Source organism: Chenopodium quinoa, unplaced genomic scaffold (assembly GCF_001683475.1).
Source record: "Chenopodium quinoa cultivar QQ74 unplaced genomic scaffold, ASM168347v1, whole genome shotgun sequence".
NCBI lineage: Eukaryota > Viridiplantae > Streptophyta > Magnoliopsida > Caryophyllales > Amaranthaceae > Chenopodium > Chenopodium quinoa.
Genome location: NW_018744904.1, coordinates 233,813 through 259,956, shown reverse-complemented (window position 1 = coordinate 259,956; position 26,144 = coordinate 233,813). Strand labels below are relative to the sequence as shown.

Genomic DNA, 26,144 nt, shown 5'->3' with positions numbered 1-26,144 from the left:
CCGTCTCTGTTCATGTGCAGGACAGAATGGCTCGGATGAGACGAATGGTTGTAGACCCCGAATATCAGTCAGACGGCTCAGCCGAAGCTCCGGCTGACTTTGTACCTCATGACCAGCCGGGCGTAGCTAGCACGCCTAGTGGTGATACCTTGGACGATTCCGATGATACAGGCGGCAAAGAGATCGTCCAGCAATCAGACTCTACAGAGTCTACTATGGAACCGGATGCTCCCCAAGAGGATGAGGAGGCATATAAATGGCCCTCTATCAACAATCCAACAGAAGCACACATGACCGCCAGGAATGTGGTCACTCTAAATGCCACCTTACCCGGATTTTGAAAAAGCGCCCGGTTGGGGTAGGATGGGAGATTGTGGTGTCGCATGTAGAGGCAACCATCGTCTGGGATGACGACCTTGATCATGCCGATGATTATTTCGGCTGCTATGAGGCGGCGTTCAAAGCCGGCCTCCGGTTCGCCCTCCATAATACAATAAAAGTCATTCTAAGGGGTTACAACCTTGGCGTTTGGCAGCTAACACGCAACTCTTGGGTGAATATACTAGGATATATAGCCGCCTGTGAGATGCAGGACATAACGCCTAGCTTGGAGGCGTTTGCACATATGCACTACCTCAATCGTACCCCAGGCGGCTCGAATGCGTGGTATACATTGACCACGCATCCGGAATACATGATGACGCTTGACAAGCCGTCAAAATGGAGTAGCTAGAAGAGCAAGTTTTACATGGTTTCTTCCCCATCACTGTAACTAGACCACCGGCTGCGTCGCTACAATACGCACTCAACTCTCCTTGGAAAGAAATGCGCCCTTCCTAGAGTGCCGGAAGAGGCTTGGACACAAATAATGGAGAAGGGTCTCTTCAAAAAGACCTCCTTGCCTTTGGATGATGGGACAAAAGTCATTGTCCCCAAGAACTGGGTCCCTCATCCGGACTGACTAAAGGATGAGGCGTTCCTTTCGCTTGTGGCCTCAACACAATGTTTAGCAGACGTATGTTGATTGTTAATCGGCACTTTATGCCGTCTGTATCATGCTTGAATGGATTTTCACTTTTTGATTTTCTTCTCTTGCAGAGAAAGGATTAAAGATGGTGCCTCCTGAAAAGACGCCTACTAAATCTGCTGCACAGATCCGGAAGGATCAGCTAGAGAAAAAGAGGGCCCAACTGGCGGCCAAAGATGATGGGGTAAGCGCCGGCTGAGCTCTTTTACCGTTTGTGTGGTTTGAAGTTAATTCTTGTATTAACCGCCTGTTTTGTTTTCTTTTTCAGACGGGTAGCAAGAATGTTCCTCGTTCTTTGACAAAGATGCTGAAGAGACCGTGAGAGGAGCCCTCGTAGCCTGCTTCTAAAAGCCAAAGGGTTCCGGCTGCCCCTGCCTCTACTGTAAGGCCGCCTACGCCTGAGAGGCCCACCTCAGCAGGAAAAAGCCTAAAAGACCTTGGCCTTAGCACAGGACCGGCTGAGGTTGAAACGAGGGAGCTCGAAATTCCCTCAAGCCGGGTGCTTATTGTAGCGTCCGGCTCCAATGCAGCTGGGGGTGGGACGACCCCTCATCCTGAAAATCAAGGTACGACTCTCACCTTTGATCCCCCCTGGCCGCTTGGGCCTATGCGAGTCAAGTCCCAAGCTACCAATCAGGGGATTCTTCAGGCAGCCGGCAGAATGTAGGTGCCACCTATGTTCAGTACTTAACCAATAAATCTATTGATGCAGATGTCTCTTCTCGTTGGCCTGACCTCCAAAATTATGCCAAGAGGATGCTAAGGACCCTCACCCGGTCCGAGAAAGAGGCGGTGTCGGGTGTACACCAAGTCAACATAGACAGCATCAACTCACTGCTCGCTGAGGTAATTGACCAGTTGGGGTGCTTATGTGCCACTTTATTCTTTTGCCGGTTGTAGCGTAATTGAAATACTAACCCCTTTCTGGCTGACTTTGCATGTGATGCTAAGGGTGGACGGCATGAAGGTCCCTTTGCGGAAGAAGCAGGAGGAGGTAAGGGATGCCAATAGAAGGGCAGCCGACCTTATTGATGTTACTCAATACAACACCCTTATGTATGAAATTCAAACTAAATGCCGGGAAATGAAATAGGAGGAGCTAATCAAGGAGCTCACGGCAGCTGCTGACACGGCCAACAAGAAGGCGGCCGACTTTGAACTTCAAGTTAAAAACCTCCAAGCTGATGTCAAAGCATTGGGGGAGGCTAACAAGGAGAATACTAAGCTGCGGTCAGAGGTCAACTGCCTGAAGAATGAGTTGGCCTAGACCCAGGCGGACCATAAAGAAAAGCTGGCGGCTGAGCAAGACAGGCTGATCGCCGAGAATGAGCGCGAATGTGAAGAGCGCATGAAGATGGCCTGGTCTATAATCCATCCGGACACCGACTAGGCTTTCTTTGACCTACGGTATAAGTACATCACTGAGGTGTTCGATGCCCAGGTTCTCGGAACAGAGAAGCCGGCTCCCTTTGAGGAATGGGCCGGCATTGCCGAGGGAGAATAGGAGGAGCAGGCGGAAGAACAAGCGCCGGGTGAGACTAACAAAGCTCAAGCCCAGCAAACTCAAGACGCTCCTCCTTCCGGCCAAGCCCAATCGTCTTAACGTCAGCAGCAGCAGCAGCAGTAACTTGATTTGTTTCTTTTTTTCTACCTCCGGCCTGCGAGCCGTGTGCTTTAGATGTATCTCCTTTCCCCAGGGATAGGTCCGGCTAATAATCATTTCTATTAATATATTTTGCCGACTGAGTTGGTTTTGCCTTTTTAATATAATTTGCTTCAACTTTGCAATTTTTTCTCGTACAAAAATTAATTTCTTTTTGCGATTTGATTCGGTATGTGCGGTATGTCGGATGCTTTTGCTATATTTGCCCCTGGACGGTTGTTTGCTTAATATACCCAACTCTAAGCAGGCAGCCGTCTAAACAAGCATCTCGACGGGTATATAGGCGGTCAATGACCGTATTTAAAGTAGAATTATTCCAAGTTGGATAAGTAGACGGTGCCGGCTAGGGCCAACCTAGATTATTCTTTTAACCGATTTGTTGGGATGCAGGCGGCTAATGGCCGAGCGTATGCATCATAACCAAGTTATGGATTAATTGCTAAGGTTTTGACCTTGCTTAATTTGGGTTTGTAACCGGCTGAAGTGCTTTTGGGCAAAGATCGGCTACATTCGACCAAGATTTGAGTTACCGTCTGTGTTGCTTTGAAGCAACGACCGGTTGTATCTAGGTTTCAATTGATCAGCCAAACGGGCGTGAGTTATCTTTAACCTAGAAAGTCGGTTAAAGCCGCTTGAGTTATGATTTATAGAACAATGTACCACCCAAATGGGAGATGCTCTCTTTGACGAATTCACCCAAATGGGCGTCGCCGGTTACCTGCTCATGTTTGATACTTAGCCTACGTCTACTTAGTTTAGAGCAAACGGTTACCCGGTTGTGCGTTGCACAAATGGGACTTCGTTATTAGACTCTATTTACAAAGATTTACAAGTCTTTAGAAGTAATACTTTTTCAAGTTATCTACATTCCAAATTCTGGCTAGCTGCCTACCGTTTGGAGTTTCCAGGCGGTAGGTGCCGCCTCTAACTTCTTCAAAAATCCGGTAGGGGCCCTCCCAATTAGGGGTTAACTTTCCTTGCTCATTAGCCCTACCGGTTGCCTGCATTTTTCGTAACACAAAGTCCCCCACTTTTAGGGGTTGTTTGTGTACTCTTCTGTTGTAGGCCCTCGTCATTCTCAGACGGTATATCTCATGACGCAAGGCGGCATTGCCCCTGCGCTCCGGGAGTGAATCCAATGTTAGACGCATGGCCTCCCAATTTGCCTCTTCATCATAGAGCATGATTTGAAGTGTTGGCTCATAAAGTTCAATTGGCAGGACGGCTTTAGTGCCGTATGTCATGAGAAACGAGGTTTCACCGGTTGCCCCTTTTTCAGTTGTTCTGATGGCCCATAGGACATGAGACAACTCGTCTGCCCATAGACCGCCAGCCCTTTCAACTTTCTTCTTAATGACGTCTGAGATGAGCTTGTTAAAGGCTTCAACTTGACCGTTTGCTTGGGGACGGCTGACTGATGCAAAACAATGTTAGATCCCTTGATCTCCCAACCAGCTCTTGAGGGTAGGATTTTCAAACTAAGGGCCATTGTCAAAGACCATAGACATAGGTACCCCAAACCGGGTGATGATGTTTCTTCATATAAAAGAGATGACATCCTTTGTGTTAATGCCCTTGATCGCCTCTACCTCAACCCATTTGGTGAAGTAATCTACAGCCACCAAGATATACCTCCGTTCGCCTGTGGAAGGCATATATGGACCCAGGATGTGCATGCCCCATTTTGCAAATGGAACAAGGCTGTAGATAGCCATCAAATCAGTAGCCGAACGCTGTATGAGCCGGCCGAATCTTTGACATTTATCGCACTTCTTCACCATTTCCATGGCGTCTGCCTCAAGAGTGGGCCAAAAGTAGCCTTGCCGCCTGGCCCTTTTTGCTAGAGTTTTGCCGCCTATATGCGATGCACAAAAGCCCGAGTGCAGATCCTCTAGAACTTCTTTCCCCCTTTCTGGGATAACACATTTCAGCAGCGGCTGGAGGTAACCCTTCCTGAAGAGTTCTCCCTTATAGATCTCAAAACTTAAGGCTCGCTTTTTCAATGCAGCCGCTTCTTAAGGGGCGTCCGGTAAAGTGTCGTCTGCCAAATAAGCCCGGATGGCATCCATCCAGGTAGAGCTTCGGTCAAGAACTCCAATGGGATCATGTTCAATGCTTCTTTTTTCCATGACTTCCCAAAAGACTGACTTAGGCGCATCACAAGAGGCGGATGATGCAAACTTAGACATTGCATCCGCCTGATTATTTCCTAACCTAGGCACCTGACTTAGAAGAGATTCGTCAAGTGTCTCGGCCTCGTCTTTGACCGCCTGCTGATATTTGATCATAGCTGGATGGGTGGCCTCGTAGTCACCATGGTATTGGCTAACGATCAACTAAGAATCTAAGCAGGCATCAACTTTTATTGCCCCTGCCGCCTTACACATGCGGATACCGGCTAGTAGGGCCTCATACTCCGCCTCATTATTCGAGGCTTGGAACTTGAACCGTAGTGCATATTCATATTGGTCCCCTTCAGGAGACTTGCAAATTACGCCTGCACCACACCCGTTCATAGTAGAGCTCCCGTCTACATAAACCTTCCAGACCTGATCAACATTGTCCGGCTGAGCCGGCCTTGTCATCTCCACAATGAAGTCGGCGAACGCCTTGCCCTTCACTGTCTTTCTTGGTTCAAAGGTGATTTCCAGACTTTGCATTTCAATAGCCCACTTGAGCATTCTGCCAGATGACTCCAAGGTTGTCATTAGCCGCTTGAGGGGTTGGTCTGTGTAGACCACCATCGGATGTGCCAAGAAGTATGGTTTCAACTTCTTGATTGCCATGAACAGGGAAACGCCTAATTTTTCAACCAAGGGGTACCGCAGCTCAACATTTCGAAGAACATGGCTAATGAAATAGACCAGGAGCTGAATGTCGTCTCTCTCAGCTAGGAGAACAGCACTGAGGGCATGATCTGAGACAACCAAGTACATATAGAGAACCTTTCCTGATAGAGGGCTGACCAGCTGTGGCAATGAGTGGAGGTGTTCTTTCAATTTCTGGAATGCCGCCTCAGCATTTTCCCCCCATTTGAATCTAGTCTTCTTCTTGATTGCCCGGAAGAAGTAGAGGCACTTGTCGCCTGACCGGCTGAGGAATCTCCCCAATGCCGCCAGACAACCGGTAAGTTTTTGGACTTCCTTGATAGTGCGAGGTGACTTCATGTCAATTACCGCATGTACCTTTTCCGGGTTAGCCTCTATCCCCCTTTGATCAATCAAAAATCCGAGAAACTTCTCAGACTCAACACCAAAGACACACTTCTTGGGATTAAGCATGACCTTATGCCGCTTGAGGGTGGTGAAGGTTTCTCGGAGGTCAGCAAGGTTATCCGTCTATAGCTTAGATTTGACTATCAAGTCATCAATGTACGCCTCCACATTCCTCCCAATTTGATTAATGAAGACTGTATAAATCATTCGCTGGAAGGTAGCAAGTGCATTTTTCAGCCCAAACGGCACCACTGTATAACAGAATAACCCTTGATCAGTGACGAATGTCATCTTCTCTTGATCTTACTTCCACAAGGGTATCTGATGGAAGCCTGAATAGGCGTCCATGAAGCTCATCAAGGCATGACCGGCTGTAAAGTCGACCAGACTGTCGATCTTTGGAAGTGGATAGCTATCCTTTGGACATGCCTTGTTCAGATCTATGTAATCAACACACATCCTCCAGGTACCATTTGGCTTTTTAACAAGGACAACGTTTGCTACCCGATCCGGGTAGTAGCATTGCCGAATGAACCCGGCATCCAGCAGCTTCTTGACCTCGATGGCTGCCGCCTGAGATCTTTCCTCGCCGTGGTTCCTCTTCTTTTGCCTAACCGACTTCTTTTTTGGATCCACGGCGAGTTTGTGGATAGCAAGATCCAGGCTTACGCCTGGCATCACTTCCACTTCAAAGGCAAAAATGTCTTTGAATTCTTTCAGCAGTTGGTGCAAATCTGCGCCCAACTTGGCAAAAGCAACCGTCCCTACTTTAACGATTTGTTCCTGACGGCTGTTATCTAGAACAATGTCAATATTTTCAACAGCCGGCTAGGGACGGAGATCATCTGACCGTTCCCCGATCAGTGATTGTTACTGCTTCTCTTTTTTTACGGCCACCAGGTGGTCCGCCTTTCTCTTTTCGTCGGTTGCTTTAGGAGCAGGCGCGACTTCCTTGAAGTCATCAAGATTGATGGGCTCCTCGTCTTGGCCGGCTGCGGCCACAGTAGGCTTGACGTCTGAGAGAAAACACTCCATTTTCGTCTTCTGATCCCCATTTAGGGAACCCACTGACCCATCATCCCTCTCAAATTTGATCAGCATGAGGGATGGGATGATGACTGCCTTGGACTCATTGAGGGTTGGACGGCCCGAAATCAGATTATAGGCGGTCAATACCTCGACCACCAAGAACTTGACGACCATGTGCCGTCCTTCCCCCTTTTCTCCTAGCCGGATGGGTAGGTCAATCCTCCCCACCTGATGCACTACCCCTCCCCCAAAACCAACTAAGGGGTGAGAGACTTTGTGCATGCTGCTAGGCTTGTACTTGAGCTTCGCCAAGCACCGATAGCTTATAAGGTCAGACGAGCTCCCGGTATCGATAAGGATCTAGCCCACTCGTTGGTTGGCAACCTTGCATTCGATGACTATAGGGTCATCATGAGGCCGCCTGACCTTGCCCCGGTCCTTCTCAGAGATGATAACCTCAGTGAAGGTGTCTTTCGACGCCTGCCCTCATCCACTAAGTTGACCTCCAACTTTCAAATGATGTCCTTGGTACCCCGGATGGTAGGACCCCCTCCCGCGAAGCCGCCTGCTATAGTAAAGATCTGCTCTTTATCAGTATCAGAGCTTATAGCAAGGTTGTCTGGCTTCTTGGACGGCTGTCCTTTGTTCGTTTTGGGGTTACCTTTGGACTTCAGCATATAGGACTTCAAAGCCCCCTCATCAGCCAGACGTTCAAATAACCGCCTGAGGCTATAGCAGCCATTGGTGTCATGGCCTATATCCTCATGGAAATGACAGTACTTGCTCTTGTCCCAACTTTTGATGGGACTTTTCATTGCAGCTGGTTTTTCAATGGTCAACCGGTCTTTGATCTCCATGAGGATGGAGGAGAAGTCCTTGTTGAACTCGTACTTGGGGACGTACGGCTTCAACTCTCTCTTTTTCTTCTGGGACGGCTGACCAGAATGGTCCGCCACCTAGACTTCTTTTCTTTTCTTGCTCTCTTCTTTTTTAGCTGGCTGAGCAGACCAACTCTCCTTTTTGTCGGACTTTTTAGGGTCCGACGGATGCTTGATGGCACAGAGCTTCGTCGCCTGTATGTAGGCTTTGGCTTCCATCAATGCCTCTTGGAGAGTAGCAACCCTTTTTCTGACCAGGTCGAACTTAAAGGTCGACCCGTCCTTCAGACCCTTGAAGAAGTTTGTGTAGGCAACTTCGTCAGACAGCCCTTGAATCTGAATTCTCATCAGATTGAACCGCCTGACATAGGAAATTAATCCTTCTCTATCTCCCTGCTGAATAGCCCCCAGGTCGAGACTTGTCTTTTTGGCAGGGATGTTCATAGAGAAGTTGGACGCGAACAGGTATGCAAGCGTCTTGAAGTTGTTGATGCACCCTGCTGGCAGATTGCCAAACCATCATTGGGCTATGCCCTTCAATGTTGTCGGGAAGCATCGGCACCAGGCGGCATCTTGGTGGTACCGTCATCGGTTTTAACCAACACGTTCTTAAACTTGGTCGGCTGAGCCTCCTCGGTTATCTCCTTGGAGAACGTCGACGGTTGTTCCCTAAGGTTTAGCAGCCGGAGCTTCCAGTCCATGGGCTGGACATTTTGTGTCACCTGACCCCCACAGAGGGTCGGCTGGATGTATGGTGATCCATACGGCATGTATGGATGTTGGGGCACATACGGAGCCGGCTGGATAATCTAAGGGCCAGTACGTGCGGACATGCCGCGTGACTGACTCTCTCAGTTTGTTTCCGAATACTTCATTGAAGTATTCCGGAAACTGTCTGGGTAAGTCGACGTTGAGGCCGACTCAGACAATTGTTGGCTTCTCTTCTGCAGGATTAACATCCGGGCATCTGAGTAAGTCCTTTTTTATCCATCCGGTGAACTTGCCGGATGGCTTTCCTTTGCCCTGATTCAGGGAAACGGAGTTTTGAAAGGTCGATCATGGGCCCATCCACCTCCTTTGGTTTAGGGTGTGGCGTAGGCACACGATATTTCACATGCTTCTTCCCAGAAGGAGAAGGCCTCTTGGCCAACTGACCCTTGTTGATGTTAGTTGACTTGTTTATTAGGTCCTTGATTTCCCCTTTGAAACTCGTCATGAATTTCATGAGTTCGTCTCTATTTACAGGGGCGGCACCCTCCTCCGCCTGGGGTTGCCCAGCCAGCTTGATGGTTGGGCTGCTAGGACCAGCTTTGTCTTTGCCCCGTTCACTTGTTTCCTTGGAACGGGTGCGTCTCGTTCTAAATGACCCGTCTGGGACCACGTAGGTGTTGACCTCAAAGTCGCCACCACTATCTTGGTCCGTGTGGACCTCAGTTTCGGCCATAGGCCGTTTGCCTTCAACAGGCGGTACAGACTCTGATGCCATCTAGGAAGTACTCTCCCCACAGACGGCGCCAAATGTTTCGGGGTTTTTGGAGCCCCTCGGGAGAATTATGATTCCAAGAATGCGCGTCGACTGTCCGTACCTGCAAAACCACGGAAACTCCGGTTGGGTGGAGTTCCGCCTCCGACGATCAAGTTAAAACGTTTCCGGATGTATTAAAGTGCGAAATGTAAGGGTTTTTCTCTCGGATGCCAAGAGAATTCTGCAATTAATATTGCTCGGGTTTTTCTCCGACACGTGTCAGCACGTGATTGGGCCACGTGGACAGGGTATTTTTACCCTAAACACCAAAAATAACTCAAATTGTTCATCTTCAACTGTAGGCAAGCTCATAACCCGAATTTATAGTTCTTATTATAACAATAACAAAATATAAAATTATCGATTTGAGCTTGATCCACAAATGGAACAACTCGAACATGACCTGACCTGATTTTGACCCAACTCGAATATGACTCAAACATACTTGATCCGAAAATGGTCTGACCCGAACTTACCCGACCCAAAATTGACCTGACCCGAACTTGACCTGATACCTGACCCGAGTCATACCCAAAACCCGAAATGACTCGACCCGACCCATACCCGACCCGAACGACCCATTTGCCAGGTCTACTCATACCCCACTCACACTTTTAAATATTTCTCTCCTCTCACATTCCAATTTATATATAGGGGGTGTTTGGTTGGAAGGTTTTGAAGCAAAAAAGAGTTATTTGATCATTTAAAAATAGTTATTTATGGTGTTTGATTAGGAGTTGTTTGAAAGAGTTTTTTTAGTCTAAAGAGTTATTTTTTATAAAGCCCATACGAGGAGCTTTTTTAAAAGTTTTGACGCTAATAGGATAAAAAATCACGTTCCACACATGTAAACGAGGAGCTTGGCATGTCGTCTAAGAGATATCTTTGATGAATTTGTTGCATCAAGAGAAACAAATTTATCCTACAAGCAAAATGAATTGAGACATTGCTTTGATATATCACAACTAAAGTGGCAGCCTACTTTTTTCTTTTTTTTTTAGGAAAGATGAATAAGTAGTTAGAAAAGTCCTCTCTCAAAACTATATAAAGTGGCAGCCTACTTAAAACAACTAAAGCACAATTGATGACGCCTTTGTCCAAAATTTAAAAGTGCTTCTCTTATAAAATCCCCAAATTTAAATCATTTTATTTATTGTTCATTCATTGATCCCAACATACTCTCCGTATTTAGCTATCATAAAACAATGGCTAATTGTTCTGAGTTTTTCAGGTTAATAGATACCTTTCCTAATCAATAAACACTTCATCATTTAAGTCAGGACTGCATAATATACCTCCTGATATTTCTAGAAAATATTTTTAGACTAGTGTACTTTGGGCAGATTGTCACAAATTATGTTCTTAGGCTTACCATAACAGATAACTAAATGATAGACGCCGTAGGAGTTTCGTGTGAGAAAGATATGTAGCCACTGTCCACTGGCCTGTTCTAATAATACTGCTAATTCAATAGACGAGGATCAAATACACAATCATCAAATGCTGACCAGTTGAACCAAATTATTAAACAAGAAAAGTACTACTGTACTGCTAATTCATTAGTTTGGACATTGATTTTACAAGTGTGCAGATTGTGAAGTATAGGTAAGACGAGAGGTTTTGGCAGACACGAAGAATCAGATTCTAGAAGAACTTCTATGATAACACAGATACTAACACATTCAAAAGTTTCACTACTTTCAAGCCAAGTATGAATGAAAATTTGGAAAACTTGTCGTAAATAATGCAGGAATCAAATATTAACATCATGTCTGCTAGCTTAACTAAAACATTTTGTAACGCTGTTATAGCAATAGAAACTAACAGTACATCTATAATAGAGCACGAGAATTGCAGTGCTAGTCGGGGGATAAAATCGATATCATGCTAAAAAATAATAGGCTAAGCTAAATTGTTTTTGCGAGCTACTTACATAATGAAGCTAGAAAAAGAACGAACATCAAAATAGCTAACACAATGAAATTCCTACACAAGCCACTAAGTCACCTAACGCGACATTCTGAGGAATGTAAGCAGTACAATAATTGTCCTAATATCACAACAAAAGAGATAATGTTCCAAGACATAATTTGTTCTGTCTAATTGATTTACTCTGAATATTTCAAGTGACAAACTTTCTGTAAGTTGACAGAAGTCCTGCTTATGTACCTGTGAACTTCACTCAATGCCTTTTCATCCATTGAATTCTTTAGAAAGTCACCAAGCTCTCAACATAAGAATCTGCACAACATTTTCGATTACCAACAACAGTTACAAAAGCCATTACCTGTTGGCTTGTAATGTTATAAGACATCAGTTTCGTTTCAGAATTAGTCGAAGCCACCACGAAAAATTCACCAGTGTACTCATCATAAGTAATCTTTGCAAACTTGTTCTGTTGGAAGAAGGCATATGCATCTAAACTCGAAGCTCCTTCAAAGCACAGAACCCATGGTTTCTCGCGAACGACCTCTCCAACATCCTCTCTCATGATCCATATTCTGCTACGCTCAGCAGAAATACCGAATACTGCTAAAGATTTCCCAAAAACAAACAAACACTTGAACATCTCCATCCCAGGCAATTCAACACATTGAAATTCCTCTATCCCAAAATCAAAGGAAAGAACATGGGTGTACTCAAATCCGCCATCATTCCGAGCCCCATCACTCACTATCCAATGTGCAGCCCCCTGACAGAAATGATGCTGATTCTGTAGTACGGCAAAATACGAAAATGGCTCATTTACCTTAACTGTCTTGATCTTCCAAAGGCGAAGATTACGTGAATAAACAGCGATCTTAGACGACAACTTCTTAACAACGACACCTTCCTTTCTTCTAAATGCAATCACCTTGTAATCTTTACTAGAAGGATCAAACCCCAGAACAAATTTGTCGTCGTGGCCGAGCAGATGAGGAAGTTGCCTAGGAGGATCAGGAAGTATCCAAGATTTTGTAACAGCGGGATTCCATATCTTCAACTTCGAATGCATTGTAGCATCATAATCTTGGTACAAAAACAAACCATCAAAAACACCCCAAATCTTGCAATTTTCTGATACCGTAGTAATTTGAGAAATTTCCTCAAATGTGAGTTTATTAACAACTCTGATTACTTGTCCTGCGAATCCTAATCGTAAAGGCCCAATTCTTTCAACTAACAGTAACTGATTCTTGTCAGAATTCTTCTTGAAATGTTCACAGTGTGCTGTGATGAAATCAGGGGAATCGATAACTGAACGCCAAGATTTGCAGACGTCTCGCAATCGTACAAGTGTTTTCACCGGCAGCTTCAGAAATATCTCCGTCCATAAGTCTGGATTTAACTTCATGTCTTCTGGCCAAGCGACGTTGTTTCGGGTTTTCGTGTTCCCACTTTGAATTATAACAAGAGAGTTGGAAGCAGCTCTCATGTTGTTAAGAGTAAGAAAAACGAGGGATAGCTTGAGTTGTGGAGTGCTTAGATAGTGTAATTAAGTCAATTTCTTTGTTTGAGTCTTGATGATTTGAGGGGTTTTTATAGGAGAAGTACCAAATGTGAAGAGGCGGGAAAACTAACTAACAAGTACCAACGAACTGAAACAGAACCCCCTAAAGTTTTACTGTATATCCCAAAATAAGCAAAAATATCTCACTTCCTAAATGAAGTACAACATTCCTTTTTGGCTAACTTCTTTTTTATTTTGTTCTTTTTTTCCTTTTTTTTTTAATTTTTTTTTTTAATTTTTTGAGGAAGTTGAAACCATAAACCGCAATCATTAATCACATTTGGATGTTGTGTTGTCTAGTTCCTTAGAGAAACATTACAAGTTCTTTGATGAGTCCTTGTACAAGCAAATTAGCCGATCAAAATTAAGCATATAATTATTGAACCAATCATCTTAATTCACTCACATTATCCAACACAACCAAAAATATGAAGACCAATTTTTTTATCCCTCCAACACTATTTGTTTGCAGAGGTTTTCATTTTTTAAATTATTGTTTCACTTAAATAATGATACATTAAGAAAAGTACTGCACTTAATAAAAAAACGGAAGGAGTACTTCTCAAATGTGTAACTATTGGATAGCTGTGTTTACAGTATTCACGTCAGCCTTATTACTCCAAAAGTTTGTTATGGTTATTACAAGCTGGCAGAGTTAGTTACAACAACTTTCTTGATTTCTGTTATTTCTTCTAGAAGTGTGTAGAAGATTATGAGTTATTAAGTTGTATTATATATACTCAAATGTGATATAAGCTTATTCATTCACATAATACAGAAATCAGATTTTATTTTGCTCTCATCTCAGATTCTCTCAACTGTTCTTCCCTAATTCTGTTCTTCCCTAATTCTGTTCTTCCCTATTTTTCTCAATTTCATTGTTTCAATCAGAAAATTATCATAGTATCAGAGCAGACCATTCGATTCTGGATGATTGTCTGAAATTTCCGCTTGATTCTAATTTAGTTTTCTGTTCTGCAATTTCATTATTCCTCTGAATTTTTCCAGAAAATTTTGACTGATTTCTTCATTTTTGCCTGAAATTCGATTCAAATCTTAGCTGTTTGATCAGAATTTGTTCAGATTTTGTTAGCTTGAGTTGTTATCAGTATAATCAGCAGTAATGGCAGGACAAGGTAATGATGATGTTCGAAGAAATGCAATAGTTCTTCCACCAAATCAAGATCCAGCAAGCATCTGCTACATTCATCCTTCAGATGCAAATGTTCAACTTGTTTCTTACAAGTTCAGTGGTGAAGGTTTCACTAGCTGGAAACGATCGATGTTGCTAACACTCTTAGCCAAGAACAAACTAGGTTTTTTCAATGGAACTATATCTAAGCCAGTTGCTGGTACTGCAGAATGTAAGGCGTGGGAGAGGTGCAATGATCTGGTGTGTTCATTGATTCTGTTCAATTTGGACGATACAATTGCAAAAAGTGTGATGTTCTTGAAATCAGCACAAGAAATTTGGACTGATCTTGAAGAAAGGTTTGGATATGCTTCTATGGCTCAAGTTTACTCTCTTGAGCAGAAGCTTGTGGACATTAAGCAAGGTGATAATTCAATTTCTGAATTTTTCACTGAAATCAAATCAGTTTGGGATGCAATTGAGGAGGCACATCCTCTTCCTTACGGTACATGTAACAATTGTACATGTAATCTGACAAAGAAGGATTTTCAAAGGCAGAAAGAAAAGATGGTTTTGCAGTTTATGATGAAGTTGACAGATCAATATGCTACCATCAGAGGAAATATTCTCATGATGCAAAGTCTACCTAAGGTCACTAAAGCTTACAGACTCTTTGCACAGGCAGAGAGGCATAAAGAAATTTCACAGACTGCTGTTCATAAGACTGAGTCATTGGCATGCAGTAGATAAAAGGAGGTTCAATAAAGATCATCAATATGGTCAAACCAAGCCATATTATTCACAGTACCAAAAACCTAATAATGGAGCTGGTTATTCAGGCAATGATTCTGGAATGCAGTACAGAAGGCAAAGCAGTAAACCAGGAGAAAATTACTACTGCACACATTGTCAAATTCCTGGCCATAGCATTGATAGATTCTTTAAGCTCAAAGGATTTCCACCTGGTTTAAAGGCTTTAAAGACAACAGAGTTGCAGCATTCTCATCCTCAGAAGATTCAGCAACAGATATGAACACTACTACACCTATTACCATTGATCAATATCAGCGATTCATGGAGTATTTGGCAAAACAACAGCAGACTTCTTAGACTTCAGTGCCAGAACAGCAGAATAACCTTGCCATGATGGCAGGTAACATTGATTACTCTCTCATACAAACTTGAAATGGTTGCTTGATAGTGGTGCTTCAGACCATTTTTGCTGTGATCTGTCTCAATTTTCTGCTTATAGTCAGTAGAAAATAGTGGTAACTTCATAACCATACCAAATGGAAGTCGAATTGCTGTTAAACACATTGGTTCTATGGTGTTGAATGATGCTATAACTCTGCATAATGTGTTACATGTTCCAGATTTTAAGTACAACTTGATTTCTGTTCATAAGTTGTGCAAGGATTTGAACTGTGAGCTGCATTTCACTCATGATAAATGTTTTGCCTATTCTCAAAAAGGGATATTTATTCCTCTTGGTAGTGTGAAGTCTGGATTGTATAATGTGGGAGATCAGATTCAGTCAAGCTCACAAGACTTACAAGTTCATCTTTGCAATGCAGCTTGTTTGTCTGAAATAGAAGATGCAAAACTCTGGCATCTTAGATTAGGTCACTTACCTTTTTCTCAAATAAAACACATAAAACCATATTGTAATGTGAAAGCTTGTATATGGGACACTATATGTCAAGTTTGTCCAGCTGCAAAACAAACTAGACTTAGTTTTCCTACTAGTAGTATTAAGACTACTTTTCCATTTAATTTGAGTTGTTACACATTGATGTATGGGGACCACATTCTGTGAAAACTCCAACTGGTTGTAATCAATTTTTGACAATAGTGGATGATTTTAGCAAATTTACTTGGATTCATATGTTGAAAGGTAAAAGTGATGCAGTTGTAGTGATGAATGATTTCTTGAACATGGTTAAAAATCAGTTTGGAGTTGTTGTCAAATATGTGAGGTCTGATAATGCTAGAGAACTGTGTGATGGAGAAATGAAGAGTTTGTATCTCAGGTTGGGTATTTTGAGTCAAACAAGTTGTAGTGATACCCCCAGCCGTAGAATAGAGTAGTTAAGAGAAAACATAAACACCTTCTAGAGACAACAAGAGCCTTGTATATACAGTCCAGAGTTCCTGACAGATTTTGGGGTGAGAGTGTGTTATGTGCAGCCTATTTGATTAACAATTTCTTTTGAGAGCTATAGATTTTGATACCCCTTATTTTAGACTGTACTAGAAAAATGCTGATATCTATCATCTCAGAACATTTGGGTGTTTATGTTATGTGTCCACTTCTAAAGTTGGTAGAACAAAAATGGATAGCAGGGCAAAACCATGTGTCTTTCTCAGGTATTCAGTGTCTCAAAAAGGTTACAGGGTGTTGGATCTGGATACAAACAAGTTGTTTGTTTCTAGAGATGTCACTTTTCATGAGAAACATTTCCCTTATCACCTTTACACCAAGAAAAATCAACCCACTTTAAACTATTCAAATGCAATCTTCTTACCTGCCGCTTCCTCTCCCCCTCACTTTGACATTCCTGATTTTACCCTTCCACACCAATATTTTCCTTCTCATGACTCTGATTCAACTTCTATTTCTTCTCCCTACTCTCCTACTCCAAATACAAACATTTCTTCTTCTCCTTCCTTTCATTCCTCTTCTGATACAGATTTATCCCATTTTAATTTTCTTCTACTTCAGACCCACCTCATACTTCTCATGAGCCTATCATTCCTAATTCTCTAGTTTATTTAAGTGATCCTACTTTAGATCAACCTAGAAAATCTTCAAGACCTCATAAACCACCTTCCTACTTGGATAAATATCACTGCTACAATGCAGATTTTACTCTTGACAATATATAGCATGAGAAACATTGGTGCAACTTTGTTTCGTTCAACTCCTTTCCCCAAGAGTTTAAGGCTTTTCTATCTCATTCTTGTGATATAAAAGAGCCCTTAAACTATTATGAGGTCTCTCAATATCCACTTTGGGTGGAAGCAATGAACAAAGAGATATTGGCTCTGGAACAGAACAACACTTGGAAACTGGTTGATCTACCTGCAGGAAAGAAGCCCATAGGTTGCAAATGGGTTTATAAGGTGAAGTTGAAAGCTGATGGAAGCCTAGAAAGATGCAAAGCCAGACTAGTTGCTAAGGGATTCAATCAAGAGTATGGGATAGACTATGAAGAAACATTCATCCCAGTTGTGAAGATGAGTATAGTCAGATGTTTAATAGCAGTAGCAGCTAGCAAAAATTGGCCTTTGTTTCAATTGGATGTAAATAATGCATTTTTGCATGAAGATTTGAAAGAGGAAGTCTACATGAAAGTCCCTAAAGGTGTTTCTAATCCAGGAAACAAAGTGTGCTGGCTAGTTAAGTCTATATATGGCTTAAAACATGCATCAACACAATGGTATGAGAAGTTGATGCAATCTTTGACAAGGAAGGGATTTTTCAGTGCAAGCATGATTACAGCCTGTTTATACATAGATATGAATCACATATCAACATAGATTCTGTATATGTTGATGATGTGATCCTTACTGGGACAAATGTTGCAAAATTAGAGGACTTGAAGAAGCATTTGCATCAAGAATTCAGCATCAAGGATCTAGGCACACTCAACTATTTTCTGGGGATTGAAGTAGGGTATACTGCAGATGGTGTAATCCTCACTCAGAAAAATTTCACAAGAGAATTGCTGCAAGGTTGCGGTTTCAACATTGACAAAAGAGCAGTCACTCCATTGCCAATGCATTTGAAACTTTCTGCTACTGAAGGTGATGTATTTCCTGATGCAGAAAAGTACAGATCACTGGTAGGAAAGCTCAACTTCTTGACCCAAACAAGACCTGATCTTTCCTACACTGTACAGACTTTAAGTAAGTTTCTGTAGCTTTCAGATTTCAACATGTTGATGCTCTAGTTCATACTCTGAGATATTTTGCAAGTATAGTTGGGCAAGGCATTTTACTCAAGGGTTCTGATGAGCTTAAACTAGTAAACTACAGGCTTTCTCTGACTCAGACTGGGCATCCTGCCTTGATTCCAGACGTTTTATTAGTGGTTTTGTGTTGCTGTTAGGGGGTTCCCCAATATCTTGGAAGTCAAAGAAACAAGGCACAATATCCAAGTCATCTGCTGAGGCAGAGTATAGAGCTATGGCTGCTGCAACATCAGAGTTCACTTGGATTGTCAATTTACTGGAAGTATTGGGGGTTACAAACTTGGAAGTATCAGGGATGGTCTAGGTGCCGGCGCCGGTGTGAGGTAGGGTCTACGACAGTGGTTGGGGGCTCCGGAGGTGCGACGGGCTGGAGAGAGGGTGGTAGTAAGGTGGTTGGTGGCTGGGTTGATTTTTTATTTTGTTTTTTGAATTTTTTTTCTTTATTTTTTAAGGTTTTCTTTTTTTAACTAATCATGTGATAACACGTGTCACATTAACTTGATATAACAGGTTAGGTGACCGGTTGGGATCATTTTGGGCGAATGACCCCCAAAGTTCGGATTATTTATAAATAATCTAAAGTTGGGATTATTTTGAGCGAACCTAATGCGTATTTTTATGGGCTCCACTAAAATTTCGACCTTAGATGGATTATAGTTTTAGACTTTGCACAATTTTAGGATAAAGGGACTAAATCTAAAGGATATGGAACAATTAAATCTATGCAAGATCAAATTGTAACTAGGATATGGAGCTATTTAATCTAACCAAGACTAAATAACAACTAAATTGGTAGCTTTCTCAGCAAAATATCATATGCAATTCTCTTGCTAAAACAATTTATACGAATTGATCAATTATAACTCAAAACTTCTCTCCCTTCATAAATGAAAATAAAGAATATTTATAGGCAAACATCCCATGCCTTTAGGATAACTAAAAGATAAAATAAAATATATAAGATATAAATACTAAATACTAATCCTAAATAACAAAATTTATCTTCTAATAATATTAGAAAATAATATCTTATCAAACTACTAATTCTACTCCAACTCTAATTCGATTAATCACGCGTAACTTTAGGATTGACGCCACTCAACCTCATGATTAAGAGACGACTCAATAAAAATAAATAAAAATAATAAAATGATGATATTGATGCCTTGAATACGCATCAGATTTGGTAAAAGTTGAGATTATTTTTATCAATTTTTCCAAATCCTTTAAACAATTGGGTTTTACATTAATCTAATCAATGTGTATAATCAACCCTTTGTCCAAATCCATGTATAATATAATAGACTTATAAAGTTATACCTTACAAAGAACAAATTTTAACATACTAGTATGTGAGAACAAAGACGAGAACCACAATCATTATTTTCTATCGGTAGTCTACCAACACAATCAAATCCGCTTTATGCAAGTTATCTTAAAACACAAAGCAAATACGAAGTAAAATCTTTCAGGATTATGTGTAATACCTCTTTAAGCACTATTCTTTATCTTCTTTTTTTCTAAAAAGTTACTTGAATAATTTTCTTATGATTACTTGCTATCCTAAATACTTAATAAAATGATAAAAATTTACTATGGAGTATGAAATTTTTCTACGAGTGCATCTAGGCGCATAGGGCCTATATGTTTCACATGCATATAAAAGGGTAATCTGAATTTTTATTATTTTTTTTCTCTTTTAATGGTACAGTGGTAAATTTAATGTACCATTATGAATAAAATAGTTGTTTTTGCCATCAAATTTTCCACCACTATTTTTTCTTATTTTCTCATTATTTAAAAAAATATCATCGTATTTGTTTCATTGGCACATACCCTATGCCCCAATACTTCTCCATTTCTATTCCATATCACCTTAAGAGTTGAGTTGAGTTAAAAGAAGATTTTTAAGTGTCCGCTAAAGTTGATTCTATATCATCAATTATAAGCCAATAACTGCTGATTGAAAACCCCCTTTTCCCAATGTAACTTTATAAAGCAAAAGCAACCTAACATATTTTCCCCCACTTCCATACTTGTCCCAAATCTTTTCCTAGATCCATGTCAGTCTGGCACATCACCCCACACACACAAAGCCAATAAATAAATAAATGAACATTTTCAATAATACAGATTAATAACAATAATACATCAATAAATAAATAAATAAATATTTAAATCATACGAAGTGATGAATTATCATAATAACAATAGGAAGTATTATTTTACTTTCATCCAAATCCTTAAAAACTCATTTTCCATTGTTGTGCAATCCCATTTTTTTTAGAAAAACATATACTAAGTAAATTCTTATTACTTCCCAGAACTTTCAAGTTTCAATACCATTTCCATTTCAAGTATGTAATACGGAGTATATTCCATGTTATAACACAGTACATCTAAGTAATGAATAAAAATAATATTATTAGAATAAATTAATAATAAAAAGTAAAAATTCAAAAATTAGAGCTCCTACTTTTGTTTCATTCAATACAAATTATAATCAGTGTGTCACGTTAACTTTAATTAGCATTTCAAATTAGATATTCTAAATTTCAAAATCAAAACGAAAATTGAAAATTTCAACAATTCTGTCACTTTAGAATTTTGGATTGTCTCAAAATTGTTCAGTTTATATAATAAAGTCGCTTTACCATATTGCAAAAAACATAATGCAATAAAAAAGTGTACTCGACCAACATAATATGTCATATGTGCAGCAGTTTTTGACAAATAAGTACGCAAAATATTGTTCTAAATTCTATATCAAAGAATGTTCTACAAAGGTAAGATTGAACTACCAGAAGCTAAAGGCATCCTCTTCTATGGGAATTCTTTTTCTAACCTAAGAGAATCCAGAAGTAATAGACCATGCATAGCACTAAAAAGAGAGCAAAGCAAGTTTCCTGCGAGGACCGCTCGGCTAGGGCGCGCCAAAGGAGCTTCTAGTGACTTGTTAGGGCTATCGAAGCTCTGCCCTTTGCTTTGCCCTGTGTTGTCTCCCTCGAGTCCAAGTCAATTTACGTTTCAGAATCGAATTTTCGGGCGGAACTACAAGAAAGCTTTCTTTCTCTTTATGGATAACCAAAGAGAGTGGCGCCTAGCCGTTGAGAGCGTCTGTTCTCTTTGTAGAGGAAGAGTACGATCTTGGACTAGCACCCTTTGCATGATCTAGAGAGAAAAAGAAGTTCGTGCTACCGAGTAGCTGCCGGTACTTCCTGGTCGGAAGTCGGTCCCACAGGTGGCCGTTATTTCGTAAAAAAGTGAGTCTGTACTACCATAGCTCGTTCTTAAGACAACGATAATATCTATTCTGGGCACACAAGGAAAGACCTTTGAGCGCCTGCATGAAGCCGGAATCGCTAGTAATCACCGGTCAGCCAAAAAAAAACTCGCATTTCCCAGTCGAAAAGAAGGGTTGCTCTCTCGAAAAGAGCTTGGACACTAAAGAACAAAGCGAGTAAGGAAGGGGAAAACCAGATTGTTCATGCTGCTACAACTTGACTGGAAAGACGAAAGGCGGAAAAAGGTTGTCCCATTCTTGAGTTTGCTGGAGCGCAACCATCTTATCCACTGAACTAGCTAGAAGCTATCGCTGCTCCTTCGTTAAACAAAACTGCTACAATGCCTTTTCCACTTATGGCTCGACTACGGATTGAGAAGTAGAAGTCCTACCGGAAAGAAGAGTCAGCATACGCCTCTTATTGATAGGCGTGGCCCCGTTTGCTTTGATATGAGGGTACAAGCATAAGGGTGAGACCGATCATTCGGGGGAAGGCAGGACACTGCGAGTTGGGTAGTTTATTTGGGTCGGATGCCTCCTAAAGCGCCCCTTCCTCCTTCCTTCCGGACTGGCTTATCATAAAGGTCATTGAAAGGGTTAGGCGAATCCACTTAAGTAAAGCTTCCCTGCAGTCAACCCAGCATTGAGTTAAGTTCCAAGCCTTCAGAGGTATTCAGGTAGGTAAAGCGTCTAGCTTAGGGGAGCGCGTCGAATCGTTGAAAGGGAAGGAGAAGGATCTTCTCCGGTGAATCCCCTCATATTTTCCTTTTCTTAATTAAGAAGCCCTAGAGGAGAATTGCCTTGCTTTTCAGGTGGCTCGCACCCCAGGTGGTGCAGCTCCCAATATATGAAGCACAACATTTGCACTTGGAATGGGGGAAGCTGCCTTGAAAAGCATATCAGACTTCAAACCTTCTTCCTTTTATGATCGAAGTGAGTCCGCCACTTGGCTCGTCTGAAGAGGAGGCGTGCGTTTTTTGTCTAGGGTTTACAAGTTATTGAAAGAAAAGGGGCAGTGATGGTTTCTTGTTGTGTCTCCCTATCTGTACAAATAGAATACCCCATTTGTGCAGAATGGTAAAGGGTCTATCTATGATCGATGATGATCATAGATAGACCACAAATAAGTACTCAGAGTATTGTTAGGAGATTGAAATTCACAAAAGAGATCGCGAATCAGCAATCCTGTCATGAACAACAGACTTCAAATATACAAGAAGAAACAAAATTCGTTTGAATTTTGCTCTTCTTCAATTGGTATTACCCATGATTGCCATGACGTGCCTAAAACTCACAATTGCACAAGGGGATGTATTGAAGAAACACAAGAGTGAGCAAGAGTAGACTAAAAATCCGAGACAAGAGTTATCTGCTTATTCACAATTGCACAAGGGGAATGTTTTGAGGAGACACGAGAGTGAGCAAGAGTAGACTAAAATTCCGAGACAGAGTTATCTACTTAGCTTATTCGCCATGAGATACGTAATACTCACATCATTTGCACTCAGCAAAAACAATCTTACGACATCAGTTGACAAAAATGAAAAAACCCCAGCACATTAACTTCAGTCTTTTTCTCGTTGAAGGCAAACTACACATAAACAATTCGATCTCACCCAACCCAACAGTCAACACAATCTTCCCAAATTTGATTAATTCTCCCAGTCCTTAGATAAAACACAATAGTGACAATTTTCCAAGGTTACACAAGTAATTAGGACTTGAGTAACCTAAAACAACCAATACATTCTCTTCCACTAATCATAAATAGTAGTAACATATACACAATCACTGCAAAAATAACAACATTTCATATAATAAGAACTTAAATGATAAAATAATTTACCCCAAATTAGCAAAGAATCAACAATTGCAAACCAAATTTGATAAGAGAGCAAGTTGTATTAATAATGGCGAAAATAAGACAATTTCTCATATCTTCTTGTACCATTGAAGAATCAACACTATCCAAATCCAATTGAAAAAGCTACAATAACTGATGATTAATTTCTTTTTAGTTTCATCAGAATCACAACATCAGCTACAACAATTTCACCCCGATTTCATCCTCCTCCTTAATCATCCTCATCATCATCATATTTAAAATACAAAAAAAAAAAAAAAAAAAAAAAAAAAAAACATAAAAAAAAAAAAAGAAAACTTGCAATTGCATTAAAAAAACAGACTTCTTTAACTTTAACTTAAATTTTTTTTTTTTTAAAAAAAAAAAAGGAAAATTATGATGAATGAGGGAGGGGAGGGGGCAACATTTGACGGAGAGAAGTATGAACCTGGTGGTTCTGACTACCAATCTGACTACTCTGAGTAGCAGCTGTATTCTGAACAATAAAAGGATGTCCTAACAACCGAATCGCCGTCCACCGCTTCGCCGGCTCACGCTGCAAGCAACACCGGATAAAGTCACGAAACTCTCGCGAAGCCGAAGCCGGCGCCTCCGGTGGAGCACTCATACAAATAGCACACATCAAGCTAGCCCAATCACCTTGTCTACCAACATTAAATGGAAATCTACCCAAATAGAATTCCAAAATGCTAACCCCAAAACTCCAAATATCACCAGCATATCCATCATACTGTCCTTGATTCAGATCAGTATTAATCCTTTCGGGACTCATATATGCAATCGTCCCAACACTCGAATTACAAGGATCCATCGTTTGTGCTAAAATCCTACTCACCCCAAAATCAGCTATTTTCACCTGTTTGTTGGTGTTGATTAGAAGATTAGAGGGTTTGATATCTCGATGAACGATTCTTCTTCTGTGCAAATACACTAAACCGGAAAGAACTTGCCGAGATAACTCGGCAAGATACGTTTCATCAGCTATATGTTTTCCCTCAAGCGATCCTCGATCCATGTACTCGAGAAGAACTTGGATCTCCCCGTTATGATCAAACATATCAAAGCATTTCACGACATTAGGATTATCGACATCACGAAGGATCTCGATCTCTCGGCAGATCTGACGGCGCACCACCTCTTCGAGGTTGCCGTATATCACCTTCAAAGCGTAGATCCGAGACGATGGGCGATGGATTACTTGGTAGACTGTGCCTCCGGCACCTGACCCGATCCGGTTCTTCCGCTCTAACTCGGAAAAGCTCAATATGGCGGCTGAGTTCGTGTTCGAGTAAGAATTCGAGTTGGTTGAGTTAGAAGTGGATGTAGGTGCGGAGGATGGAGGAAGCGGAAGCGGGACCGCGAGAGCCGGGTCTCGTTTAGGGAGGGGGAGGGTTAAGTCGGGGCGTCGTCGAGCGCGGGACGACGCCGGTTGTGGTGGTGGATTCATTGGAAGGAGATTGAAGAAGGGGTTTGATAATGAATTGAAATTGATATGATAAAATAAAAATGAAAACTATACTATATGTATAAAATATTTATACACATGATGAAAGGAAAAAAAACGACTAATTGGAGGAGAACAAGAACGCTAAATGAAACAAAGGAATCGAGTTATAATTATAACACGAAACCAATAACGAACAAAAACAAGGGTTGATTTTGTTGGTGATGTTCAAAAAATCAAATGTTTGATTTGTTCAAAATTGGTGAAGGAAGAAGAAGTCATAAGTTGTATAAGTAATTGAAGGTTCGAGGAAGAAGAGAGAGAAGAAGGGGGTGGGGTGAAAAAAGGTAGGAAATGAATGAGGGGTTGCTATCAGAGGAGAATCAAGATTTATTTAAACAAAGGAGAAAGGTGGTGGGAAGTGTGAAGGGTATCACGCGCTAAGGAAGGGGGTTGTGTGTATGTCCAATGAGAGTTTAGGAAGGGTAGAAAATGTGAAGGGAGTTAATGTGGAGAGTATCTCGTGTAAGGTTATAAAGACAATAAAATCAGTTTTTTAGGGTTGTTTTTTTTTTTTTGCATTTACTTTTAACACATTTGTTTTATGAGGGTTTTTGTGTATTATTTGATAGCTTAGGTCATTGCATGTGTTAATAATGTTGTTTTCTTTGCCAATAAGTAAAATAAAATAAAGGAAAATTATAATCGATGTTATGTTATAGAGCTGTTAAATAGATGTGATTTGAAAAGATTTGTCTCAAATCCGATACTGTAAATATGAGTTGTCTGGTGATTTTATGACGACCGAATAGGTAATAACCTAGCTTGACTTTTATGTCAAATGATATAGTAGTAGCTATTGGTAAGATTGTTTATCAGATGTGAGATTGAAATAGCTGTTTTGTCGTATTATGCTAGTTTTGTATAGTTTAGACTGAGTATCTCGTGTAAGGTTTTAAAGACAATCGAAATATTTTTAGGGTTTTTTTTTTTGACACATTTGTTTCATGAGGGGTTTGTGTTTTATTTGATAGCTTAGCTCATTACATGTGTCAATAATGTTGTTTTCTTTGCCAATAAGAAAAATAAAAATAAACCGATGTTGTGTTGTAGAGCTGTTAAACGGATGTGATTTGAAAAGAGTTGGTTCAAATCCTATATAGTATTTTGAGTTGGCTAGTGATTTTTATGATGACTACATAGGTAAGAACCTAGCTTGACTTTTATGTCAAATGAATCAGTATTAGCTATTGGTAAGCTCATTTATCTGATATGAGTTTGAAATAGCTGTGTTAACGTGTTATTTTGTTGTATTATGCTGGTTTTGTACAGTTAAACATGAGTAGGAAATTTGTGATAGAGGGATATGTATGCAATTACGTTATGTTCCTTGTCACAATCTACTGTTAGTAAATTGACCAGACTAGGAAAAAAAACAAGTTAAAATCAACATCGTAATTCATCACCTTGAAATAACTCTTGATAAACTAATGTGATTTGAAAAGATTTGGCTCAAATCCGATATCGTAATTTTAATTTAGATGGTGATTTTTATTATGACTGAATAGGTAAAAACCTAGATTGACTTTTATGTCAAATGATTCTGTAATAGCTGTTGGT

General features: G+C 40.9%; 4 protein-coding genes across 4 annotated transcripts; 2 read left to right on the top strand and 2 right to left on the bottom strand.

The window, feature by feature from the left end:
* Positions 1 to 11,546: 11,546 nt before the first annotated feature.
* LOC110706128 (putative F-box/LRR-repeat/kelch-repeat protein At1g11620) lies at positions 11,547 to 12,752 on the bottom strand. Its single transcript, XM_021884035.1, has one exon. It carries the CDS (start codon positions 12,750 to 12,752, stop codon positions 11,547 to 11,549), a length of 1,206 nt encoding a protein of 401 aa, XP_021739727.1.
* Positions 12,753 to 13,950: 1,198 nt separating this feature from the next.
* LOC110706126 lies at positions 13,951 to 14,992 on the top strand. The gene is made up of 2 exons (XM_021884034.1): positions 13,951 to 14,701; positions 14,799 to 14,992. The coding sequence occupies exons 1-2, from the start codon at positions 13,951 to 13,953 to the stop codon at positions 14,990 to 14,992; spliced, it is 945 nt and encodes a 314-aa protein (XP_021739726.1).
* Positions 14,993 to 16,983: 1,991 nt separating this feature from the next.
* Positions 16,984 to 18,237, top strand: LOC110706125 (uncharacterized mitochondrial protein AtMg00810-like). The gene is made up of 3 exons (XM_021884033.1): positions 16,984 to 17,348; positions 17,477 to 17,868; positions 18,014 to 18,237. The coding sequence occupies exons 1-3, from the start codon at positions 16,984 to 16,986 to the stop codon at positions 18,235 to 18,237; spliced, it is 981 nt and encodes a 326-aa protein (XP_021739725.1).
* A 5,134-nt stretch (positions 18,238 to 23,371) lies between these two features.
* On the bottom strand, positions 23,372 to 25,506 carry LOC110706135 (mitogen-activated protein kinase kinase 5-like). Its single transcript, XM_021884041.1, has one exon. It carries the CDS (start codon positions 24,525 to 24,527, stop codon positions 23,454 to 23,456), a length of 1,074 nt encoding a protein of 357 aa, XP_021739733.1. The 5' UTR covers positions 24,528 to 25,506; the 3' UTR covers positions 23,372 to 23,453.
* Positions 25,507 to 26,144: the final 638 nt, after the last annotated feature.

What these genes read in the sequence shown, in the direction of transcription:
- LOC110706128 (XM_021884035.1), bottom strand. Translation starts at nt 12,752, where the DNA reads ATGAGAGCTGCTTCCAACTCTCTTGTTATAATTCAAAGTGGGAACACG.
- LOC110706126 (XM_021884034.1), top strand. Translation starts at nt 13,951, where the DNA reads ATGGCAGGACAAGGTAATGATGATGTTCGAAGAAATGCAATAGTTCTT. An exon ending in GACTGAGTCATTGGCATGCA is followed by an intron (nt 14,702 to 14,798) that starts GTAGATAAAAGG and finishes CTGGTTATTCAG; the next exon opens with GCAATGATTCTGGAATGCAG.
- LOC110706125 (XM_021884033.1), top strand. Translation starts at nt 16,984, where the DNA reads ATGAACAAAGAGATATTGGCTCTGGAACAGAACAACACTTGGAAACTG. An exon ending in TCTAATCCAGGAAACAAAGT is followed by an intron (nt 17,349 to 17,476) that starts GTGCTGGCTAGT and finishes GTTTATACATAG; the next exon opens with ATATGAATCACATATCAACA. An exon ending in CTACACTGTACAGACTTTAA is followed by an intron (nt 17,869 to 18,013) that starts GTAAGTTTCTGT and finishes TCTCTGACTCAG; the next exon opens with ACTGGGCATCCTGCCTTGAT.
- LOC110706135 (XM_021884041.1), bottom strand. Translation starts at nt 24,527, where the DNA reads ATGAATCCACCACCACAACCGGCGTCGTCCCGCGCTCGACGACGCCCC.